General features: G+C 36.1%; 1 protein-coding gene across 1 annotated transcript in view; it reads right to left on the bottom strand.

Moving 5' to 3' along the window:
* Positions 1-725: 725 nt before the first annotated feature.
* The window catches only part of efnb3a (ephrin-B3a), a 39,164-nt gene continuing 15,549 nt past the window's right edge, over positions 726-24,340 (bottom strand). Inside the window, exons 2-5 of the mRNA XM_059538780.1 lie at positions 23,952-24,247; positions 5,879-5,971; positions 5,655-5,717; positions 726-3,844 (exon numbers count right to left, since the gene is read on the bottom strand). Of these exons, the coding sequence (XP_059394763.1) occupies positions 3,414-3,844; positions 5,655-5,717; positions 5,879-5,971; positions 23,952-24,247 (883 nt within the window). The 3' untranslated portion in view covers positions 726-3,413. The remainder of the gene's footprint in view (positions 3,845-5,654; positions 5,718-5,878; positions 5,972-23,951; positions 24,248-24,340) is intronic.

The raw sequence follows: 24,340 nt of genomic DNA, 5'->3' as shown, positions 1-24,340 counted from the left end.
ATAAAATAAAATAATAATCCGGCCTAACCCATAGCCTGGCTAGCTGAGGAAGTGCTTTACATCTTTAAAAATTTAGGCAGCAGGATATATCACATGATTCTGGTGTGAAGAAGAAATTAAACATTTACAAAGAAAAAAACAAAATAAAGTATTGAAAAGCCCGCTAATGGTTTCTCCAGGCCTGCAGGGGGCAGCAGTTTAGAAATGCATCTCTCTTGAATACCACAGTATAAAAACTCATTCAAATAATGACACAACAGTCTCTGGCTGCATCCGAAATTGCATATTTTCCTAGTATATAGTATAGATGAAAAAAAGAGTATGGGACAAAGGAAGCGTGTCCAAAGTCACAGTACTCATAAAACAGTAGGGAAAAAGTACCAAGATGACCTACTACTTTCGGATTTTTGAATGGCAGTGAAGCAACGCAACTTTGATGTTTGTATTACATCCAGATGACATTCATACTATATAGAACACACTTTTTCAGCAGTCGTATAGTAATTACTCATTCAAAAGAAGTACCAACTCAAGAGAGTATGCAATTTCGGACGCAGAAATTGTAAATGGTTGTGCATCAGAATAAGAAAATCTGGAAAATTTATGCAGTTGAAAAAATATCCTTTCTATTCAGAATGAACAAGTATTAATTATTTCGCAGACATAAGTCAAAAACAAAGCATAATCAAGTTCTGCTCGTGGATATTTAATTGAAATGCTAATAAAATAGATTTTATGCCTTGAGTGATTTAAACAAATACAGGATGACCAGTGTAGTCTGATTCCCAAACAAATGACTCACTTACTTAAAAGTTATTCCTTTTGATATTTTCATCTTAAAGCTTGTGACACCTCAGTGTGGTTGCAATATTCTCAATATTCATATGACAATGTCCAGATAAAGATACTCATTGTTTTTTGTAATTGGCGGTATTTTATAAAAACAAATTAATGATGTAACAAATATGAAAATAGAAAATCTTATAACTTGTTTTTTGGTTGTTGACATGTTTAGTTTTTTATTTAATACACAGTTAGGACAAATTGGATTGAATTTATGTCACCATTAAATGCTCTGTGAAAAGTCCATCATTTGGCAAGCGACTGATAAGGACTGTAAAAGCCATAAAAATCACATCTCTTATCCCACCCCCCTGCAAATGTCTTTATTCAGAAGTCCTGAAAGAATAGTCAATGGAGCAGTTAAGGGGAATCAGAATTTGATAATTACAATTACAATTCCCAATGTAAGTTACCATCGAGGGTTACCACGGACACAAGCAGGGTAGGTTAGATAAAACTGCATTTGTTTTCCTTCGTTTAGATTACTCTCATTTGCTCAAAACTGTCGAAAGTAATTAAATGGGAAGAACAAAAGCATAAAAAATACATTAACAGAAATAAGTAAAATGATAAAGGCGCCATTTCTGATTTTTAGTCATTTGTGGTAACGACGGCAAGAAATCCTTAAATCAACGTGGACAGAGAGAAGTCTGAACCGGAAAGCTCAGGTCACTCCCGCCGGTAACAGACGGTCTCTTCTTACATCTCACGATGATGTCACGTTTCATCCAGTGAAATAACTCGGGTGAATTGTGGACCTGAAGCCTCAAGCTGGCACAAGGGTGATAATGTCAGAGATGGTTTGGAGACATCGCCCGAAATGTGATAATGAGTGTCGAGACGAGATTTTAACCAAGCAGCGGATATGTGTATCACTCAAGAGGATGTGGAGAGTTTGTGACTGAGTTACTTGAGATGCACAGTCGCACTGGCTGTCTTAGTCCTACTGTCTTTGGCCTGAACCACAATGCTCTGAGCAACATACCAATGCACAGCTGGGGTCCATCTGCGGGGGTTAACACATGAAAACACAAACTGCTGTAATGTGGATGTGTGTGTTAAGTGTGTATAAGTTTGGCATTGTGTGTCAGTTTATCATGGTGTACACAGTACTTCAAAAGGCCAGAGAAAGAGAGCGAGAACCCCTCAGAACAACTTGAGTGAAGGACTCCCGCGCACCGCTGAGGGGTTTTTCTTTGACCGCTTAACTTTGACCTCCAACCTCTTGGAAATCTCAGAAGAGTCTCCATCTGAAACAGACGATCATCCATCTACAACTCCTCCACATGTGATTCCTGCTGCTCACATAAAAATGTTTTAAAAACCTCAAAAACAAACAATCGGGTGCTGAGGAGTTGCAATAGCAAGCTGATGAAGTGGAAGGAATGAAAAACGGTTTCTTTGATGCTTAATAAATAAATCAGATGGAGGTCTGAGTTCAGAAAAGACAAACATTTACAGTCAGATGAACAGAGGGGCGAATTCACTAAACAGTTGCACTACTTTTACGCCCAGTACAGTTGGCGTCTTATTCACTAGCCACACACAATCCAGTTTAACAAGTGCTTTTTGTGATGGAATAGCGTATAAACTTAAGTGAATTATCAAATAATATTTTTCATTTTACACGCAAACATGCCTCCTTTCTATGCAAATTAGCCTTATTTTAGAATGCACCAACATTCTATAATATTTCCAACTAAGCCAAAAGCTTGATTCTGCTAACTACATACATTTTTTTAGATTGTTCCAAAGCGCAAGAAATACTGAATTCGGTGTCTTCATCAGATCCCGTCAAAAGACATCCGGTATTCAAAACCGCCTAAAAAGACACAATTGAGATAATATTTAAAAAAGATGATTGTTTAACATGTCTAGTGACAATGGCAGTGTTAATTCATGAAATGATGATCAAAAAAATTAAACAAGCTTTTGAAATGGAAACATCTAGTCAAACCCGGTTTTGACACTTTAAAGATTCAGTCAGTTTTCTGGATCTTAACGATACTGTACAGTCCCAGATTGCGCCAGTCTGCAGGTGGCGAAATGTAGCGTGGAGATGGTGTTTTGATGCATTTTTATTGTTAGTCAGTGAATGGACCACCAAAACAATGCATGTGCAAATAAACGTTGCAATCAGCCAGTGCACTTTCTTAGTGAATTTCCCCCCAGAGGGTAAAAATGTAAGAAGTATATTATACATACAGGTATTCTTTTTTATGAATCAATCTATACTGTTTGGTTTTGAGGATAAGCACAATAACTCAGTTTTAACCATCAGAATGGATGGATAAACTCATCTCCAAAAAGCGTGTGACATACATTCACTTGCACCTGAGTACATGTGAAATTCGTGATCCTCCTGCCTCAGCCACACAAACACACTTGTAAATAAATGCAAACACGCTGCTATGACATAAAAGCTGGATTTACCACTTTCCTAGAACTTTACTTAATATCCAAGTTCTAGTATCACGTATAGGCTCTTAAATATAGAGTCAATTGGACACACAGCACATGTGTGTGAGGTACCATAAATTCTGGATTGGTTGTCTGCATGTTCGCAGATCTCATACTTTGTAGTAAATATTGGCTGGACTCTGAGGAGGCATCTCTTGAACGATGTAGACGGGGTGTCCGTAATCGCCGCTGACTTTTTCGTAATGGGGGCAGTACGCCGAGTCAGAGGTCCGCAGGGGAATGATGATATCACTGGGCTCTGAGCCATTATTGTTGCCCCCGACGGTCCCCGTAGCTGCCCCGCAGGAGCTGCCTCTCTTTGGGGAAAGAGAGGAGAGTGTAAGTGCAGGATGGTGAGTTTCGGAGTGCTTGGCTTTCCGTCGCCGGTAACACACAACAGCGATCACTACGGCGATCAGGAGGATGAAGGCTCCCCCGGCACCACCGGCGATTAGGGCGATGTTAGAGACGGACACGGCGCCACTGTCTCCCCGCTCACCGGCCTCACTTCCATCACCTGCTTTAGAGCTACTATCTGTATCTGAAACAGAAAAGATCTGATAAATCAACGACCCGACATCTGAAGCCCACTTGCTTTTTGGCTATATCTTCTACGACAAACATCCAGATATTTAGATTAGATTTGGTTTAACCCATAACTAGCTTTGATTTCAGCCGGCTTGAGTTCAAATATGCCTCGTGTTTGGCTTTAACACTGCCGGTTCCTCACATGTTTAGCTTATGGATATCAACCAGTGCAGTCTAAGAATAAAAAAGCCTCCAAGAATAAAAAATAAAAATAATGAATTACAATTTTGAATGAATTATTTTTATTTTTTAATCAACTTGATGACACATGCATATGGCCTCAAGGTTAATACAAAAATGCAGTTGAAAAAAGACTTTTCATAATAAAAATTGTTTACTTGGCATCTTTCTGAACCTGGGTTAACTTTCTATTTTAGTGCTATTTCAGTTATTATTTATATACTATTACAATATTTATTATTATTTTGAATAATCTTTTATTATTTACATTCATTTAATTTTAATTTTAGTTTTAGTCGTTGTGACATGCTTTTTATTTTAATTTAGTTTTAAATACTAAATTACTTAAGTTTATTTTTAAGTGTTTTATTTTAGTAATAATTTAGTTATTTAGTAATTTTTTTAGTTAATTTTTTTTTCATCTAATATTTGCTTTATTATATATTTATATCTATATTTATTATAGAAAAGTATGAAAAGTATTGCAGAATAGTCCATCTGCCATCAGTGTTTCAACTGTAATGGTACGAAGCAACGAGAATACTTTTTGTATACGACGAAAACAAAAATAACTTCATTCAACAATAAGTCTCCTCTGTGTCTCTCCGCATCACCATAGCACCATTTTGGAGACTATGAGCTGAACGCAAGCAGCGTACGCTCTTCTGAGTCAGCCGCACCACAAGGATGCGCTGTTTTCTTTCAAATCTAAGCGTAAATACACGTAGTAAACGTATCCTTGTGGCGTGGCTGACACAGAAGAGCGTACAAAGTTTGCATTCAGCAGATGTTCTCCAAAATGGTATTACGGCGATGTGGCGACACACAGAGGAGATGAATTGTTAAATAAAGTTGTTATTTTTGTTTTCTTTGCGTACAAAAAGTATTCTCGTCGCTTCATAAAATTCTGATCACTGATGGCAGATGGACTATTCTGACAATGTCTTTCATACTTTTCTGGACCTTGACAGTGTAATTTACTTGCCAGTTAATGGGACAGTAAATGATTAATGAAAAAAAAAACATTTTGGGGTGGAGTAACCCTTTAACAACAATGACTTTTTAATAGTTCATTTTAGTTGATTTACAAGCACACAATTCCTGTATTGTAACTAGTTGTTACAAGTCTTTTAAAACACTACAAATATAAAAACAAAATGTAAAAAAGGATAACGCAGAGAAACATTAAGGATCGTTCAACTGTCTCCCTCAGGCACTAAAACAAAACGATGTAAAAAAAAAAAAAAGTGTAGGAAAAAAGCCAATAAAAATAAACCATAAAAAAAATATTAATGAAGCAACCATTATTTCATTTACAATTGGCTTTCTGTTGCTAAACTTTTTTGCTGTTTCACTCTATATACTGTACTTCTGATACTGCAATTCTGGGTCAATACCTCATCCAGGGCCAGGTTTCATAATCCAGGTGCAATGCTAACATCTTTTCAAAATTACAAAAGTGAAACGTTGTTTAACGCAGGATTAAAAGTGGCCTTAATCCAGGGTTAAAAAAAACAGATGTTAAACCAGTGTTAAGCTCATAAGCGAAAGTGAAAGTGTCCAGAATTATTTCTGACTCGTACCTGGGATTCTGTTGCTGGGACGGCCTGGATCAGGTTTGGGTTTTGGGGGAAGGCCATATGCGGCTATGAAAGCAAAAAAAATAAAATAAAAGTGATTATATGATGAAAAGCACTCAGTTTGCATCTATTATGAACAGGAGCGAGTGTTTGCTTGTATTGACACAATGTTTACTGATTTTTGGTTCATTCATTGATGTGTTTTTGCAGGTGATGATGATACTCACTCTGTCCTACTTTGAGAACCAGCTTCATCCCTCGCGTCACACAAACGCCTCCTCTCATGCTGTCGATCCCTTCTTTTGTACCGTCAGAGGTAGCTTTGGACAAAAAGATGAAAAAACATAATTTCAGTGTCAAGGTTCTTTCAGCATTTCCATTGGTGTGAAAAGATGGCTCACTGGAACTCTTGAGTTAGCAATAAAACACTGGTTTATGACTCTTCATTACTTCACAGCAATGTGTAGCCACTCACTCATATAAAGGAGAAGCAAGCATAACTGTGTAACTGCCAATTTTTATGAATACCTATTACTTTTTTAATTATTTATCTGAAGCAAACATCCATATTCTTGTTGCAACAACTATGAGACGTTCTTGACAGACTAATATAACATAACCTAGCATGAAATGTAGAGGTTCTTTTAAACAAATCACATTTCTGTATCCCCTTAAAACAGTAAATTCAGCAGGTCTCATCCATCAAACCATTAAAATTATACAGTGTATTTTTTTATACAGTCTGTTCAAGTGACACATTGTTTACACATTGTTTCAAAATAGCTTTTCAGACTGGATTACTATATCATGAATGTATCATAATTGAGATGTAAAATAGTAAGTCCAAAATATTGTACCACAAGCTAATTTTCTTTTAGTTCCTCCATGATTTATAACCAAAACTGGTCATTTAAAAAAAATCTCAAGCTCAACCGTAATAAACAACCCTGTTTCTATTTGTTTAATGCCTGATTATACAAAACAAAATCTCACAAATCAGGGAAAGTCCCATTTTTTTGCAACAGGGTTGGAAGCTTCACAAATCTTATAAAGTTGAAGTGCAAATAAACAGCTCATGTTATATTTAGTCTGACCTCCTGCATCTTCTGAAGGCTCAGCGCTGCGTTCACTCACCATTTGTTGAAAAATGACTTCATGTAATGAATGTCATGCCCTTTTTTTTACTGAGTTGTTTACTTTCTAATTAATTTACATGAAATGTCAGTTTAATGAAGTTCAGTTTTCTATGAGTTTAATGCAGTCATTATCACTTTTGTTGCAAAATATAAGTAAACCTTATGGTAGCCAATTAATTAAAAATGTTAACTGAAAGAACTGCATTAAATGCTGAGAAATTAATCAAATCAATGAAAATAGATTAAAAATCTATTTATTAAATGTTTGCAGAGAAAAAAAACCTCCACAATGAAGATCGTGTCTGTAAATCATTAAACAGACTAACACAAAAATTTGCTTTGGAAGTCAACGTGTTTGTTATATTTCCATGTCAATGAACATATTTCTTTGAGTTTGTCATTGCGACAGAGGTGGTCGTCCACACAGGATGTGTTCCTGTATGCCAGCGCACTTTCTAGCATTGCTTCTTGCCTCTCTCCAGGCTGCTTTGTATATAGGAAACTGTCTCTCAGGATTAACAGAGACTCGACCGCAACTATGTTGCCTTTTAACCATGTATACAATCATCCCTCAGTGCACACACACAGGCTCTGAAACACACAGTCATTGCACATCTTCCAGCCTTCACATTACTAAATATTTCATAGGTGAGGCGCCTCTCTGCAAAACTTGGTACTTTATCCATGTAAGTCTGAATAACTCAGCATCCAAGTACTGAATACTGCATTCAAACAATGTTCGACCTCCATCCCCATGGTACAAAGTGCTTCATCTTCAAACTTATTTTCCTTTCCAAATATAAAAGGCAGTTCATGAGGACGATATTGAATTCCTCATTGCAGAAACACTTTGTATTCGATCCATTCAATATTTTATTGAACCCCTCAATGATGCACCGTAGCTAATCTGCAGCGCTCTGAAACCACGCCACTCACATTACAAAGACTTTTCCCATTTAAAATATCTCGATTATTACGTTCTTAGGAAAACATTACGGTAGACGGCTGAGGAGCACATGACGACGAGGGGTGCCAGCAAACATTCAAATGCTGGAGGGTAACAGTTTTATTTTTACGTGGAGCTTGATAACAAGGAACTGAGGGTGGGCTCTGTATTTGCCAGTTGGCTAATGAATTTGAAGTTTATCTTCAAAGCACTTTTGTGCAATGACGTTTGCCACAGATTAAGGATATTTTCTGAATTCAATACAAATTAAGCACTATCGACAGCATCCGTGACAAGCTTTCAGTTACTACCCAAATTCAATTAGAGAAAAATACAAAAATAAATGAATTGTGTTTACGACAATGCACTTGCAATGATAGCCCAAAATCTATATTTCTCTATAAAAATGTGTTTGTTTTGAACTATAAAGTATCTAAATACTCCTTTTAAATGAAGCAAGGCTGATGAACCTCTTGATGTGTGTTACTGTATGTAAAATAATAAAAAATGTTTCTTATGCTCAACAAGGGTGCATTTACTTGCTCATAAATACTAATGTGAATCATCAAAAAAAAAAAAAAAAAATTCTACGTGAATTTATTTTAAAATGAAACTTATTCCTGTGATACAAAGCTGAATTTTCCACACCATTTCTTCAGTGTCACACGATCCTTCAGAAATCAATTTAAATGCCGGTTTGCAGCTCAAGAAACATTTCTCTTAATTATCAACGTTAAAAACAGAAGAGCCGCATAACATTAAATACATGTTCAGAATTCTTTGATGAATAGAAATCAAAATAACAGCATTTATTTGGAACAGAAATCTTTTGTAACATTAGAAATGCCTTTACTGTCACGTTTTGATGAACTGAATGCATCGGAGATGAATAGAAACATGAATTATTAAAAAAGTTTGTTGTTGTTATATTTGAATCTGATAGAACGCCTTGCCCCAAAGACCTCCATTATACAAAAACACAATGATTTTCTGTGGCAATCGACAGCATGACACAGGTGCTGTCCGTGAAGCTCAACTTAAATTAAACCCAGAAAACTTCTTTAAAATGAATGAATTTCAAAACTTTGCAATTCGCCTCAAAAAAGGTCAAAAACATAACAAATTTATGTTAAAATCAAGAACAATGAAACCCTTGGATTTCATCCAAAGAGCCTCTTACAATAAAGCCAAATATTACATTTACCCAAAACTGACTTAAATAAAGAATAATCTTTAGAGAATACACACAACATATAAAAGATTCACCCCCTCACATGTAAACACACAGAAATACACACACTAATGGACCGAATCCAAAAACATAACCTTTTTAGTGCTCACGGCAGTCATTAGTCAACACACTGGAGGTGTAGAGAAAAAAAAAGATTCATCACCTAATGACTCTTATTGTGTTCCTCACCTCCCTCGCTCTCTTTTTTCTCCCTCTAGGGATGCAGAGATGTTGAGTAAAGGTGTAAAAGCTGAACTTGATCAGCAGAGAGAGGAACAGAGAGTTACCTAGGGTTGTCATGATACCAAAATGTCAGCAGTCGAGGTTTCATGATTCTTGATGCCAATTCTGATACCACATCAAAAACAAATATGCTAATGAACAAAACTCCTTACTGAGAAAGCAAAATAAATATAGAATTATTAGCAAATTAAATGAAAAAGGCATGCAGCTTTTACATATTTATCAATTAAAGGATTACTTCACTTCCAAATTAAACATTCTTGATGATTTACTCAGCCCCATGTCATCCAGGATGTTCATATCTTTCTTGCTTCAGTTTTTCCAGAAATTAAGGTTTTTGAGGAAAACATTCCAGGATTTTTCTCTATAGTGGACTTCAGTGGGACCCAAATTGCAGATTTCACACATTGTGTAATTACAAAAAGAAATGGTAAAGGTCACACGCGGTTAGTTCTTCGTCTGTGTACTCCAGTTTAAAAAGGTACGGTAGGGTCTCATTTTATCCTCCAACTTTAAAATCATCCGACATCAGTCTTTTACCTTTTTTTGCAAAGGACGTCTGATTTTCTTTACTTATGCCAACATCACGCGTGACCTTTCCAACGTTACTACGTAATGCATGAGGTTGAGCAAGTGCAAGATAAGCATTTGCATTTTTTTAGAAAATGACTGATCATTTTGCTAGATAATGCCCTTATTCGCTTATAATGTAGAGCCCTTTAAAGCTGCACTGAAACTGCAATTTGGCCCTTCAACGCATTGGGCCCCATTGAAGTCCACTAGACTGAGAAAAATCCTAGAATGTTGTCCTCAATTTCTTAAATTTCTTTTTGACTGAAGAAAGAAAGACATGAACATCTTGGATGACATGGTGGTGATGAGTAAATTATCTGAAAATGTATATATCAAGAAACCTATACAAATAAGCAATAGAAAAAAAAACAGAACAAATATCGAAATTAATAAGTGTTTGATGTTTTGATCAGCAGTATCATGTTCAAGTAATTATCTAGAAATGACAAAAATAGACGAATAAACAAATTAAATATATAACCAAAATATGTTCATGTTGACTAGTTTATTCGATTTGTAAATGGATTTTATTCATGATTTAATACATTTTTATTTCACTAAAACATTGGAATGTGAGCATCTGAAAGCAACTGTAAAACTTGAGCTATAAATACATTGAGTTTGCCGCAGTTTATCATTGACTTTGTACCAAGTACCTGTATTTCTGACATCCCTAGAAGGAACTACGAGGAAAAAAAATAAAAAGAGGAAGAGGGTGAGCAGAAAGGTGAGTGGGCGTAGAAAAACAGAAGTCTGGAAGGTTCTTATGATGGTTGTGGTAGACAAGAGGCCGTGGGTTTAAAAGGAAGATGAAAAGCAGACATGACACACACACTGCAGTGCAGACTTTACAGTCTACATGTTCTCTCAAGCAGTCGAAAAGAAGAGAGAGAACAACGGATGACTTCAGTAATTGAGACGATGATCTGCGGTGATGTACAGAAAAGCGTGTCTGGAACTGAGATGAAGGAAAAAAACATTTTGAAATGACCCACATACTGACCCGTTCCGCCCCTCTCCCAAAATTCCTCAGCCCCCTACACAACCCCCACCTGAGAAAAGGGGATTGACCCAAGATGGAAGCAGCAACAGCTCGAAAAGATGGTTTTAACCCCCGACAAATAAGGCCAGTGGCCAAGTCAACCTTTTCAGCCCGCTAGGAATTAGCACAATCTGTTTGGGCTGCACAAACCCAGAGTAATTTTCCTAAGTAAAGCTCAAGTTCCTGCTGGCAAGAGGGCCTCCATGACCTCATTATCCTGCAGCTGTGCCAGGGCAGGCCTAAAGGGGGCAGCACGCAATATGAGACACACTGTGGGTGTGTGAGAGATTATGTGAGAACACATTCTTCCAGTGACAGAACATATCTCAGACAAAACCAAGCCAGAGCGGGACTGTTCAAGGACACCTCGGGAAATCACTTTAAATGTAGCTCAGTGTAACATAGGGACATAGCAAATGATCTGAAAGTATGAGAATCTCATTAAGAACCTTTTAATTTTCCTTATGAATATTAATTAAGTGATGTTATACTGGTCACCTGATTTGCTGAAAGATACACTCTATCACTGTAACATTTTTTTAAGAAAACTATTGGAGTATGTTTTACAAGACAATACTACTTTAGAGCTGTTCAATTCCAAAGTTTTGGAATTCCTGGTTCTGGAATTAACTCTTTTTTCTTTCTTATTCTTTTTCAAATCTTTTTTTAAAAAAGATTGGAGTCGCTGTGACTTATTTTGCAAATCACGTCTACTCACCATAAATTTTATTTACATTTTTTTTTTTTTTTTACAGAATCATTTATACAAATCTTCTGAAAGAACTGGTTTCTGGAAACGAATCTAACTTATCACTATTCCCAAATGATTAAGAGGCTATTAAAGAGGAACTGATTCTCTTCAATGGAATTGATTCCAATTTCAGTAACTGATTCTTAATTCCCAACACTTTGGAATCGAGGAACCATTTCCAATGTAAAAGGAATCAAATCAAGTTTACTTAAAAAAAAAAAAAAAAAAAGAATATTCAAGTTTACTAGCATTTTCAGAGTGAACATTTTTCTACATCACATTGTTTTCAGTGTTGCACTAAACATTGTAGGATTACCACTTACTGCTTGTTTGTCAGAAAGCTTTCTTTAAAGTGTCCTGAAGCTGGGAACGTAAACTTTTTTCCAAAGGTCAAAACCATATTGGACCTAAAACATCACCTTCTGACTGTGGGAATGCAATGAACTTTGCAATAGAGTTCAGATGTTCTGGTTTTCGGGCCTGCTGCTGTGATCTGTAACACATAAAGTCCTGTCATGCAGTGGATTGTGGTTAAATAAATCTCTTTCATCAGCCGGTACGCAGATGTGATGCACTAAGTGCGCGCGTTTATGAGGAACAGTTGTTCTATTGCTTCACTGTGCTGTGCAATGATTGGAATAGCTTAAAAGGATAGTCCACCCAAAATCAAGATTCTGCCCTCGTTAGGGGCTTTTGCACCGCGTAGTTCTAAGAATTTAGTTCCTTGAGAGCACTAGAGAATCCTGCACCGGCTACAGGAGATCTGAAGCGCCCGAGAGTGATGCCTTTTTATAACGGAGATGAAGATGTAAACGCACAATTTACACAATTGCAAAAGCAAAAAGTTGTGCTAAGAGACAAATTTTTTCATGAAAACTTGCAATGTTACATATCATCTAAGCTGAGAAAACTGCAGACAACAGGTAAATACCATTATCACTGTTTTCCATGTTCGTGGAGTAAATGTTTACATGGCTTTTTAAAAAAAAAAACGGTGGCCGGTGTTTCGTGTGCGTTTGGCCAATCAGCGTACACTTACATCACTAATAGTAATGTTCAAGTGTTGAACATTCCTAGTGTTCCTGTGGCTTAAGTGGTAGAGCATTGCGTTAGCAGCACAAGGTTGTGGGTTCAGTTCCCAGGGAACACATGTTTGGTAAAAAATGTTAGCCTGAATGTTTATACTTATGCATTCAGATATCATAATTATAACTAACCAACCATTTTAGCTGGAAAAAAAACAACAACGATTCAGACAATATCATTTTAATTAAATTAATTAAATTAATTTTTGTTATTGTTGTTGTTTTGTTTTTTGCTTTTCCACAATTCCACAAAACATATTGACTATTTATAAAAAAAAAAAGCCCTTTAATATGTCCCTTCCCAACTTCCTGTTTGAATAGGAAACGTCAAAAAGAAAAACAGATAAACAAACAAAATGCACTTGTCTAGCAATTTCATGGGGTGATTAATTAAGACCAATACCAATTTTCTTCCGCTGTGATTCTTTAATTAACGCCTATAAGTCAAGCCTCAAAGAAAATCCCAAGTATCTCCAGTGGTAATAACAACATCGTGGCGACGTCCGTCATTCCGGCTTGTCTTGAAGGCAGCATGAGACTGCCTGACACACACCGTGAGTGACAGTCCAGTCCCTATGGAAACAGGGCTAAAATCCCACAGCTGTAATCTTAAATGTCATCTTTGGTGAGCAATTGACAGGTATTAACAGCTAATCCTGTCTGACATCCTCTCCCCCCCCCCACACACACACACACAGTGGGTTCTGTTTTTTTAATGACTGACCCGTCCAGTAGCTCAGTGCAGAAATGTCCAGACAGCGCACAAAGCTGCGACCCCTGCGGTGCACAGAACTGAACGGCGACAGGGACACAACTTAGACTCTTCTACTATCACAACAACAAAATACCAAACTACTTCTTTAACAAGGTCATAAACTCACAGCCAGAGTAATAAATCCAGCCACAACTAATGAAAGAAGACATAACTCCCTCCTAGTTAACTGTGCTGTCCAGGCCTGCTGCTCCCTGCAGCTTATACGAGAGACACTTCGGTGGCAGAGGTTCTGTAAATTTGGTTAAATAATTACAGGAAGTAGTCAAAAATTCAAGTGAATCCATGCATTTTGTACATTCAGGACTGCTTTTAATGGATATTTTCATGAGGCAACATTAAGAATTAATGATCTAAACGGGCACAGATAATAAAGAGAGAGAGAGAGAGAGAGAGAGAGAGAGAGAGGGATCGAGATGAGATGAGTAAAAGATAGAACATCATGTTGGAGTGAAGAACAGTGGATGAGAAAGGTGAGAGGCTACAGTCTAATTTAAGAGAGTTTAATATAAGGGAAACGACAGACAGGTAAGTGAAGAATGTCCAAATCATATTTCACCCTAATAATAAAAGAAATAAGGACTATTAAGATTTGGTGAAAATTCTCATCACCAAAATGCATTCAGATGTTTTATTCTAATTTTTGTATAGAAGGATTGTTCTGCTTTAAATAACACAGGAAGTGATAAAACATACACATTTGTTATGTTAATATTATTTTCTGATAATATTAATAATATGTATATTTAAATAATACAAATAATAAAAAATATTTAATATTATTAATACTGAAAATAAGCAGTTTATTTTTACACTTCTATATTAATATTAACTATATACTATTTGTATTATTAAGGATTGTGACATTATCTTAATTTTTTTTTAATAATAATAACAATAAGAAATAAATGAATAACTAAAGATACTTGTTCTCAGAAACGTATTATTTTAATAAGGCTTTTTAAAAAATGTAAAATTTAATTTACAAAAAAATTATGATAATTGCAATTTCTCATTTCTTTCTTTCTTTTTTTTTGGAAGGCCAGACAAGACATGGATATGCTCTTGACATGTTTCTCCAAGCTACAGAGAAGTAAAGCGAGAGCGGGAATGACTCGAAGGAACAATCTGAGTGAAACAAGAATGAGATGGTAAAGGTTTTTCTAGGTCATGTTCATGTCAATAATGTTTGGAGGAGCTGCAGAGACGAGGACGACAAGAGGAAGGCAGAAAACAGATCTACTGTCGCACTTTTAAACAGCTTTTAAAGCGCAAGCACACCTGTCAATCAACAGCAGAACCTGCACACACTACCTGTCTAACATCAATGCCGCGTTTATACACACATACCCTCACACTTTCAGACAAAACCCACACAGCGAGCGAACTCAAACTGCATATTCAGCAGTGTGAAATCTGTCCCCATGTTGGAGGTGAGTATATGATGCATGTTTGAAGAGGTGTGGAGAGGCATTAACAAACTCAACCCATTATTGCTCCGCGATTCCTCCTCCCTCATCCAAATCCCAGTGCGGCCCCACCACCAAAACCCTGTACCACAAAGAGCCCAGATAAAGACACATTATTGAGAATCAGCCTGCTGAAATAACGCGCTCTGACATCTGAGTCAGCCCGCAGCCAGCAGCGTGGAGGTGAGGGCGCGCAGAACAGTTATAAAGGACGGAGATGGGAGAAGGAGAGAGAGAGAAACTCTATGAACTCTGCGCTGATGAGGTACCGCAGTAGACATCGCAGATCTCCACGGATCTGCCCACAGCTTGATGCGGACTAAAGTGCTATACATTAACATCATGAAATATGCATATTTTAGACAGCAGCAGTCCTTATTCATTGCCATCCGACAGCAAACATGGTTCTGAAAGCGTATTTATAATTAATGAAAGCATCATCCCTATTGGCAAAAATCTTTTTTCAAGGTTGATATTTCTACTAAATCTGGCTGTGTGAAAATTATTTTAAACATCATAAACCGGAGGAAAACCTGTAATCTCATTGGAAAAAAAAAGCGGATAATTTATTCAGTTTTTTAGGCATTCCACTGCATTTGACTCAAATAAAAAGTGTAATATGAGACATTTCAAAAACAAACCTTGAAACTTTTCCATATGCATGATAAAACAAACTGTGACAGTTTCTGTACTCTGCTGTCTTTAGAAAGATGTGCGTGTGTCTATATACTTATCGGATGTATATTAAGCACTTCAGCTCTGAATTAATTACAGTTCTTGCCCAGAAATGTCTGTGATTAATTCAGCTTAAATCTGCTTTACATTCGAACCGCATTCAAACTTTTCTTTGTAGATAATATCAGCTTTGAGTGCGTCTTCTATTTTTGGTCTTTAGAAACTTTCAAATACATTGTTCAAAACTTTGTGGTCAGAAAAAAAAAAAGAATACCTTTATTCAGCAAGGCTGCATTAACAATCTAAAGTGACAGTAAAGAGTTTTACATTGCTTCTACTTTAAATAAATGCTGTTCTTTTGAACTTTCACTCATCAAAGTATCCTGAAGAATAAAAAAGTATGACGTTTTCCACAAAGAACACAACTGTTTTCAAAATTCATAATATACAGAACATTTTCTTGAGCAGCAAAAATACGCATATTAGAATGATTTCTGAAGGATCACATGATAATGATGCTGACACGTTGTTGAATGCTTGAATCTGATTGGCTGACAAAGGTTTTAAGGTTTGCAATTATTTTCAGAGAAACACACTAAAGTAGTTCCACACTTGCTTGACCGTATTACATGTCCATATCAGTTCACCAAATGATTTACTTACGAAGGTACTTACAGCCTACAACAAATAGCAAAAGAACCAAAACCCACAAAGACAGTGATCGAGCAAAGAACAGGTCAAAAATCCCAAAAAAAATTCATGTTTTAGCCACAAAGTTAAGTTAATAAACGAGGTAATATACCACTGCTCTTGTAACAGATTAATTTACACTTTAGCTATAAGTAGAGACGCTGTTACCAAACCCTGTTGAGAGGACCGTCTCTAATAACTTCATTATTAACTGCGTATGCCTCTATTGCTAGGTCTAAAATGACGTATTGATATTAGGACATGTTGGGTGAGATGCATAAGAAACGAATCCAACTCACAAAAGCATTTTAAGGACAAAAACTTGACAAATGTCCTGAAATGCAACATCTGAACAATATTTGAGGTGTGGTTACCATAGTATAAGCAGAATAATTGACTCTGGTCTATTGAGCTATTAGAAAATAACATCACATTGTGGCCGCATCACCACCATGGGTGTGCATTATTTTTCTAATAATTCAACAGCTCGTTGTCAATTATTTTGAACATAAATTCACAATGTAAGATATGAAGTTTAATTACAAGAAATAAAGTGTCAGTTAGGAGATAAAATTTGGCAATTGTGTGACAAAATATCATACTGTGAGATGTAAATCACTAAGGAAATGCTTTTATATCAGATACATGATGACTCGCCAACCTAGTTCATGCAGTATTTGCATAATGAATTGGAACTGGGATTCTTTCTCACATTTAGCCATCTGAAACTGGAATACATGTGTGTGCTGAATCTTGTAGTGCTAAAGCACCTCTGATGTGGAATTAAATTTATGCCTTGTGAGCAATGTTATTTTTTTCTTCTGGAAATGCAAATCTAGTTATTTTAGTGTCACGTTGTTGTATACTACAAATATTCTTAAAAAGAAACAATGGAGATGTTCACATTCCCTGAGATTGCATCGAGGCACTGATCTCAAAGCTTGAGTTTTTCAGCACTGGCTCAGGTTCACCTGCAGTGTTTCCCTGTATTTTGGCACAATGCAGTCTTCACTCCATTTTAACAAGATGCCAAGTCCCTGCTGGTCAACAATGGCCCACAGCATGATGCTACACAAGCAAACTTCACTGCAGGAATGGTGTTTTAAGGTGTGGGCAGCGTGAGCTCTGCACCTTTGAATTCTGTTCAAAAGCTTTACCTTGGTCTCATCTGACCACAATATCTTTCCTAGGTCTGCAGTACATTTTTTTTTCTCTCTCCCAACATGGTTCTTTCTGAGTAATGGCTTCTTTTGTACCACCACCCCATGTAGGCCAGAGCTCTTGATATGATTGACTTTATATTTTATTCTTGCTTATTGAACTCTGTGGCTTCTTCAAAGCAACTGTTGGCCTTTCGCTATAAAGTTCTGAAGAACAAGGTTTCTGCTGGCTGGCTGGTGTGATATAGCTTGTACTTCTTGATAACAGAATGAACAATGGCTATTAGGATATCCATCTGTAATTCAGTCAAGATGAGAATGTATTTAAAATAGCAACTTTATGGCAAGTCTTCTAAAACCTTCCATGGCTTCAGATTTGGAATATAGTGCATAAATTGTATCTACTACATTTATGGAGATTTTTAGAGCACTGGCTCCTCTCAGTCATTGTCCATCTCATTTCCTGGTCAATAAAGAGGAAATTCAAATGGATTGGATCCATGAATACAAATACAAAGGCGCTGTATGTCAGAGGAGGGCTGTCTCTTTCTCTGTCTCGCTTCCTCTGAGGTAATTATCTTAATAGGTTGACTAATAGCACCTCTCAGAAGTGTGTCAATGGTCTGGGAGGGATGGAATGGATGGGATGTGGAAATAGAACCTGACAACACACACAAGGCCCTGTGAATCTCAGTCTAAACCAAACCCAAGAGAGCCCAAATGAGCTGTCCTGATAAGGTCAAAAGTCATTAAATCTCACCTTGTGTTTAGACCAACAATATGCCTGAAAGAATAACATGTATTAGAAACATCTTGTTTTCAGACAACGTACTGCAGTTGGGAAATGATGCTCCTCGAGTGTTGTTCCAGTCATTATTTTTAAGTAGGAGGTGGAAAAATTCAGTTTCAAGCTGTGTGGAACATAGCATAAGTATAAACAAGTTAAAAAACATCTGCCAGAGCATTTTCTTAATAACTTATGCAGTGTTGCTTCTTAAGTGAATTTGTCTTGTTTTCATTTATTATTTTCTCTAAATTGCTTGATATTTGTACTTAAAAACAAGCCAAAAAGACTAATTAATATTTCACTGAGAAGGCTTTCTTTGCACTGTATGTGAGTAGTTGTTTTCATACAGACTGTGTTTGGGATTGACAACTGTATTTAGAAAACAGGCAAAATACTAAAATGATCTGTTCACACAACACTTTACAAAAGCGGATCAGTAAGAACAAATAACCAAAAAATCAGGCTTTCTTGTTACCTTTTATTTTCTCATGATAGCTGTAAATATCACTTGTAACCACAGTGACTGAAGTCAATATAAAAGATGATTTCTTTTATACCATTTTATTTTATTGACTGTGTTTTTGAAAATGTAAGAGACAGAATCTGGTTGACACTCATTTTAACAGTGAAGGTACCGTTAAAAGTCTGGGGTCAGTAAGTTTAATTTTTGAGAGAAATCTATACTTTTATTTGCCAAGGATACATTAAATTGATCAAAATTAAAGAGGTTTCTAATGTTCCGTTTAAGAAATTCTTACTATTTATTATATAAGAATCCAGTAAAAAAATGTATCATGGTTTTCACAAAAATATTAAGCAGAACAAATGTTTTCAACATTAATAACATTAATAAGTAATGGTTCTTGAAAAGTAAATCAGATTAAAAAAAATAAAAGTAAATCAAAAGGATCATGTGACACTGAAAGCTGAAGTAATTGCTGCTGAAATATCAGATTATTTACAGGATTAAATTACATTTAAAAATGTATTTAAATATAGAAAATATCATTTAACGAATGCAGCCTTCATGAAGATTTTCTAAACACACACACACACACACACACACACACACACACACACACACACACACACACACACACACACACACAAACACGTTTGTTTTTGTGAAAATTGGGGACATCCCATAGGCGTAATGGTTTTTATACTGCAAAAACTGTATATTCTATTGCCCTACACCAGCCCTCACAGGAAACTTTGTGCATTTTTACTTTCTCAAAAAAACTTATTTTGTATGGTTTAAAAGGGTTTTGAAAATTGGGGACATGGGTTATGTCCTCATAAGTCACCCTCTCCTTGTAATACCTGTGTCATACCCATGTCATTATACAGAGTTGTGTCCTGATATGTCACAAAAACAAGAGCACACACACACACACACACACAAGAATCTTACCAACCCCAAATTTCTGAACGATAACTTTGTTTAAAATAAGACTAACATCTGTATTGTGCTGCTGTGTGAGTGCAGCCAGTGTGTGTGTTTATGTTCACTATCATTTCCATTTCTACTCTTCAGAGACCTTCACCTTCATAACCATCCGATTTCACCATTCTCTTTCTCTCACTCCATTCTCTTCATCCGTCCCTCAATCCCTTCATCTGCTCTCTCCCAGTCTCTAGTGAACAGCTGGTGAGGAGAATTCCCACAATCCCCCACACCGTAATCTCCCTCCCTCTGCTCATGCGTCCATCCATCAAAAGAGCCTTTATTCATCCCTGCTTCTGCTGCTGTGTGTGTGTGTGTGTGTTTGTGTGTGTGATGGGTTATGTCTGATGCCACTGTGTGCATTATACCTAGCTGTGTAGAGAGTTTAGTAATATAAAAATCTAATTAAGTGAAATAAACACACCAGCCACAGTGTCCGCAGGGTTTTTATGAAGATCATATGTTTGTAAGACTCACTTTAAATGGTTCTACATTTACACAAGGTATGGTTTGGGTTTGTTTGTGTGTTTTTATGTACATGTGTGTTTTTGTGTACTTAATGACTTTAAGTGCAGCTGCAGATGCCAGAAGGTTAATGAATCACTGTGTTAAACCGTCTATATCCCATTAACCTGAGACCTACAGCGTGATCTTTATCAGGAGAATATTAGCACACACACACACACACACAGATCGCTCAGATCAAGCCAACACATGTAGAAATCGAAATAGAGCTGGGAATTCAAACGGACACATTTACAGGGATAAACACAGACTCTACACTGTGACACACACACATGGTTCACACACACACACATGTTTACACACCAACCGTAGTGTGGCATGGGGCTCTGATTGCTGACCTAGTTTGGGAGGGACCTGTCACTACTCATAGCCATCAGACGACAAACTCACTGGCTCAGCATGGCAGACACACACACAAAAACACACAACCACAAACACTGAACTTTGGAACTCAGAGAGCAGTGGCATCCGTGTGAAATTAAATAGTACGGTTTTAATTTTGACATGGCTTCCAACTGTGCAGCAAGGTCTGCTAAATGTTGCCACTAAAATGCGTAATATGTACTGGTATGTAGAACCTTATTTCTACATTGCAATTAATATGGGGCACCAAATGTTGTGGGTTGCGAGATGGCATCCGAGTATTAATAACAAAAACTGACCAATTTAAGCAACACTGTTTTGAACAGTATAAAAAAATATTATATGTATATATATATATATATATATATATATATATATATATATATATATATATATATATATATATATATATATATATATATATATAAAATAATATATCACAATATTAAATTTTTTTCTGTATTTTTGATCAAATAAATGTATGAGCAGAAGAAACTTCTTTCAAAAACATTAAAAATAGTAATGTTTCCAAACTTTTGGTCTGTACTGTATATATATATATATATATATATATATATATATAATATATATATATATATATAATGTATATATATATATTTTTTTTAATTTTACAATTATTACTGGTTACACTTTATTAATGATAGTACAGAGTAATGTTAATTAAGCATATGCTTACTATATGTTTAAGGGTTAACGATTAGTGTTTGGCTTAGGGTTACTTGCATGTAATTATGCATAATTTATTGTTCTTATCATAGTAAGTACATGTAACATGTGTAACAAGGACACCTTAAAATAAAGTGTTACCTTGTTACTTAATTATACATTCAAAAAATAAATAAATAAAATAAAATAAATTAAATGGGTGAAATGATAAAAAATGTATCTTAAACCAAAATATTATTAGCATCTAAAATTAAAGTTCTAATCTAAAAAAATAAAAATAAATTGAATTCATAAATTGTATAATAAATTTAACTCTTAGATTCAAATTAGTCTTAAATCTAAATCTTAAATGCAAGAACAAATCTACAAAAATCTTAAAAATCTAAATCATACATTTAAATGCAAATTTTAAATCTGAAACCTAAACTAAAAACCTTAAGTGATAAATCTAAATGTAACCTGAATCTTAAAAGAAATAAAAAAAATCTGTATTCAAATGGTACATTTGAGTCTTAAATTAAAATCTAAGAATAACTTAAATCTTACATTAAATCTTAAATGTAAAAAATAAATGTAATCTAAATCTTAAATCTAAATCTTAAATACAAGTACAAATCTAAAATAATCTACATTTTAAATATTAATTACATTTTAATTACATTTTTAAATCTAAATCTTAGTTTTAAGTGTTAAAATCTAAATGTAAAATGTTAAATCTGAATCTAAATGTAAAAGATGTTGCTCAGTTGCAGATAATGTGCTTTCATTGATTAAAATGGAAGTGTTCTCATTTTAGTGCATCGTGCCACTCATTTGGAGTATCACACTGTGACATCGAGGTGGGGGGTTATACATTTGTACACACACACATGCACCGGTTAGGGTGGGAGTAAGGTTCATCTCTAATATTTCAGTTTAACCTTGATAAATAAACCAACAAGACCTTTTCAATAATTAACAGCCCTTACCACAAGTCTAATACAGTGTGACAAACACACACACACACACACATGCAAGCTCTGAAGTCGAAATATCAACGAGTAGCTGTAAAACAGGCAAATAAAGCCATACATGTAAGTCCACGGTAATACACTTTTAATTTGACCATTAACTCAGACAGTGATGCAACGAGGCAAGCGCTCACACTACTATTGTGAATTATTGACTACGGGAGAATGTGCTTTGGAGAATATGATGGTAAAGGGGATGTTTTAGAGAGGGATTCTAATGCAGTGGGTTTTTTGAGCGCTTTTTAGGGTAAAGTGCTCCCCTGGGAACTCAGTTAGCGCCCAGTGATCAAAGTTTTGACAAAAGCGCTCGGAGCGTTTGATACACTCTGATACACACTCAGCAGGGAGAAGATCTCGGCTTCAAACGGTGCAGATCACAGGGGAAACAAGCACCAGCTAAAAGCATCACTCGCAGCCTCGCACAACATGACGAAACCACAAAAACCTACACTAATAAGCGGTGCTTTTATCCTATATTAAAACACATAAACGGTTTACATCCGTGATTTATGACAGCGCAGACACCATACTTGGATATTTGGAAAGGGAAATGCACAGTGTGTCTATGTGTGTGTGTGTTTGCCATTGGTCGGGCTGTTGTGTCTAGCTGCTCTTAAATGCCCTTGAGTCTCACAGGCCCATTACAGCCAATTAAGATCCACATAATCACAAGCGTGTGCAAAACTGCACAGCACCCGACGCTCTGTCTTTCTCTTTCTCATTACAGGCATATTGTAGAAATTAACAACTGCCAACTTAGGTTAATTAAAAGTGATTTCCCTGGGGAACAAACAGTAACGCACACATATTGGGTGTTTTATCGATGGATTCATCTTTTGGTGGAGCAACTATGAGGTAAATTTGACGGGGCAGAACCCCTGCGGCTGACACATGGTATTATTGCACTTGGGTAATTAGCAAATATTCCCTAAAAATGTTTGTCCATTCAAATCATTTTTATAGTGGAAATGATCACTTTATTTGCAATCTTAATTCTTGGGCTTTAAACTCTATTTTTAATATTTAATAATATGAATCATGGGTCTCAAATTCATAATAACTGACGGCTTTATGTAGTATAAAGTCAGATCCCACCTTATATTAAGTGGCCTTAACTACTTATTACTTACATATAAATACATGAATTAACCATTCGATACAATGCACTTATTAACATTGTACATTGTCCCTCATTTCAGTGATATTGTGGCAACATTTACAATTAATTTCCCTTGTTTTAGTTAAAACATTGTAACAAATCGATTGAACTAAATTTGAGGGAACAAATTAGTACAACATGGCTATGATTTTACTTGAAATGAAGGAAACAAATTAAGACGTGGGAATATCTTTTTTACTTTTTTATTTTTTTGAAAAATTGATTTGAGAGTTGGACGAGTGGATAAATTATTCGTAGCATTTAATGAGGGCACAAGATAGCACAACATGTGGGATGAATTTGGCTTGTGGGCAGATAGTTTAAGAACCGTTATAATGGAGCACAAAAAAAAAAAAAACAAGAAAGTGAAAATTAAAGATTATGAAACATGACCGGGCTTGAACCTGTGTTATCAACTTAAGCACCAAGGAAGATTATGCCTCGAACACGTGTTGCTAACTTTTGCATAGTTAGAACGGGTGGACCCAAAGTACGGAAATGACTCCCTCAAATAAATGTTGCACTATATTGCGATATTGGTTAACTCACCTATGATGTAATAGTCTCGTAAGTTCTTGAATTCATGACCCCATAGGTTGGGCGAATACTCCTGGAACTTGATGGTAAACCTCATATCGCTGTTGGGTTTGTCACAGGTGAGCAACAGGTTAGGGGCGCCCATCACCTCACACCTGTCGGCCTGCTCTCGTGAGGACACCAGGTACAGTTTATAATACTCGTACTCAGGAGGAGAGTTCGGCCCTGATGGACTCATGGCAGGGCAAACGAGGTCCAAACGATCCCCTATTTGAGGGTAGAGTATGTAGCCCCTCTCATCTCCAAACCTGTAGAATCAGAGAAAGAGAGATGAAGTTTGAGAAACGACCATTTCCATGGAAACTGAGATTGACAGTTTGATATTTGCTTGCGTGTACGTG

This window comes from Carassius carassius, chromosome 45, assembly GCF_963082965.1.
Source record: "Carassius carassius chromosome 45, fCarCar2.1, whole genome shotgun sequence".
Lineage (NCBI taxonomy): Eukaryota > Metazoa > Chordata > Actinopteri > Cypriniformes > Cyprinidae > Carassius > Carassius carassius.
Note: the sequence above shows the minus strand (reverse complement) of the source record. Positions and strands in the feature narration are given on the sequence as shown.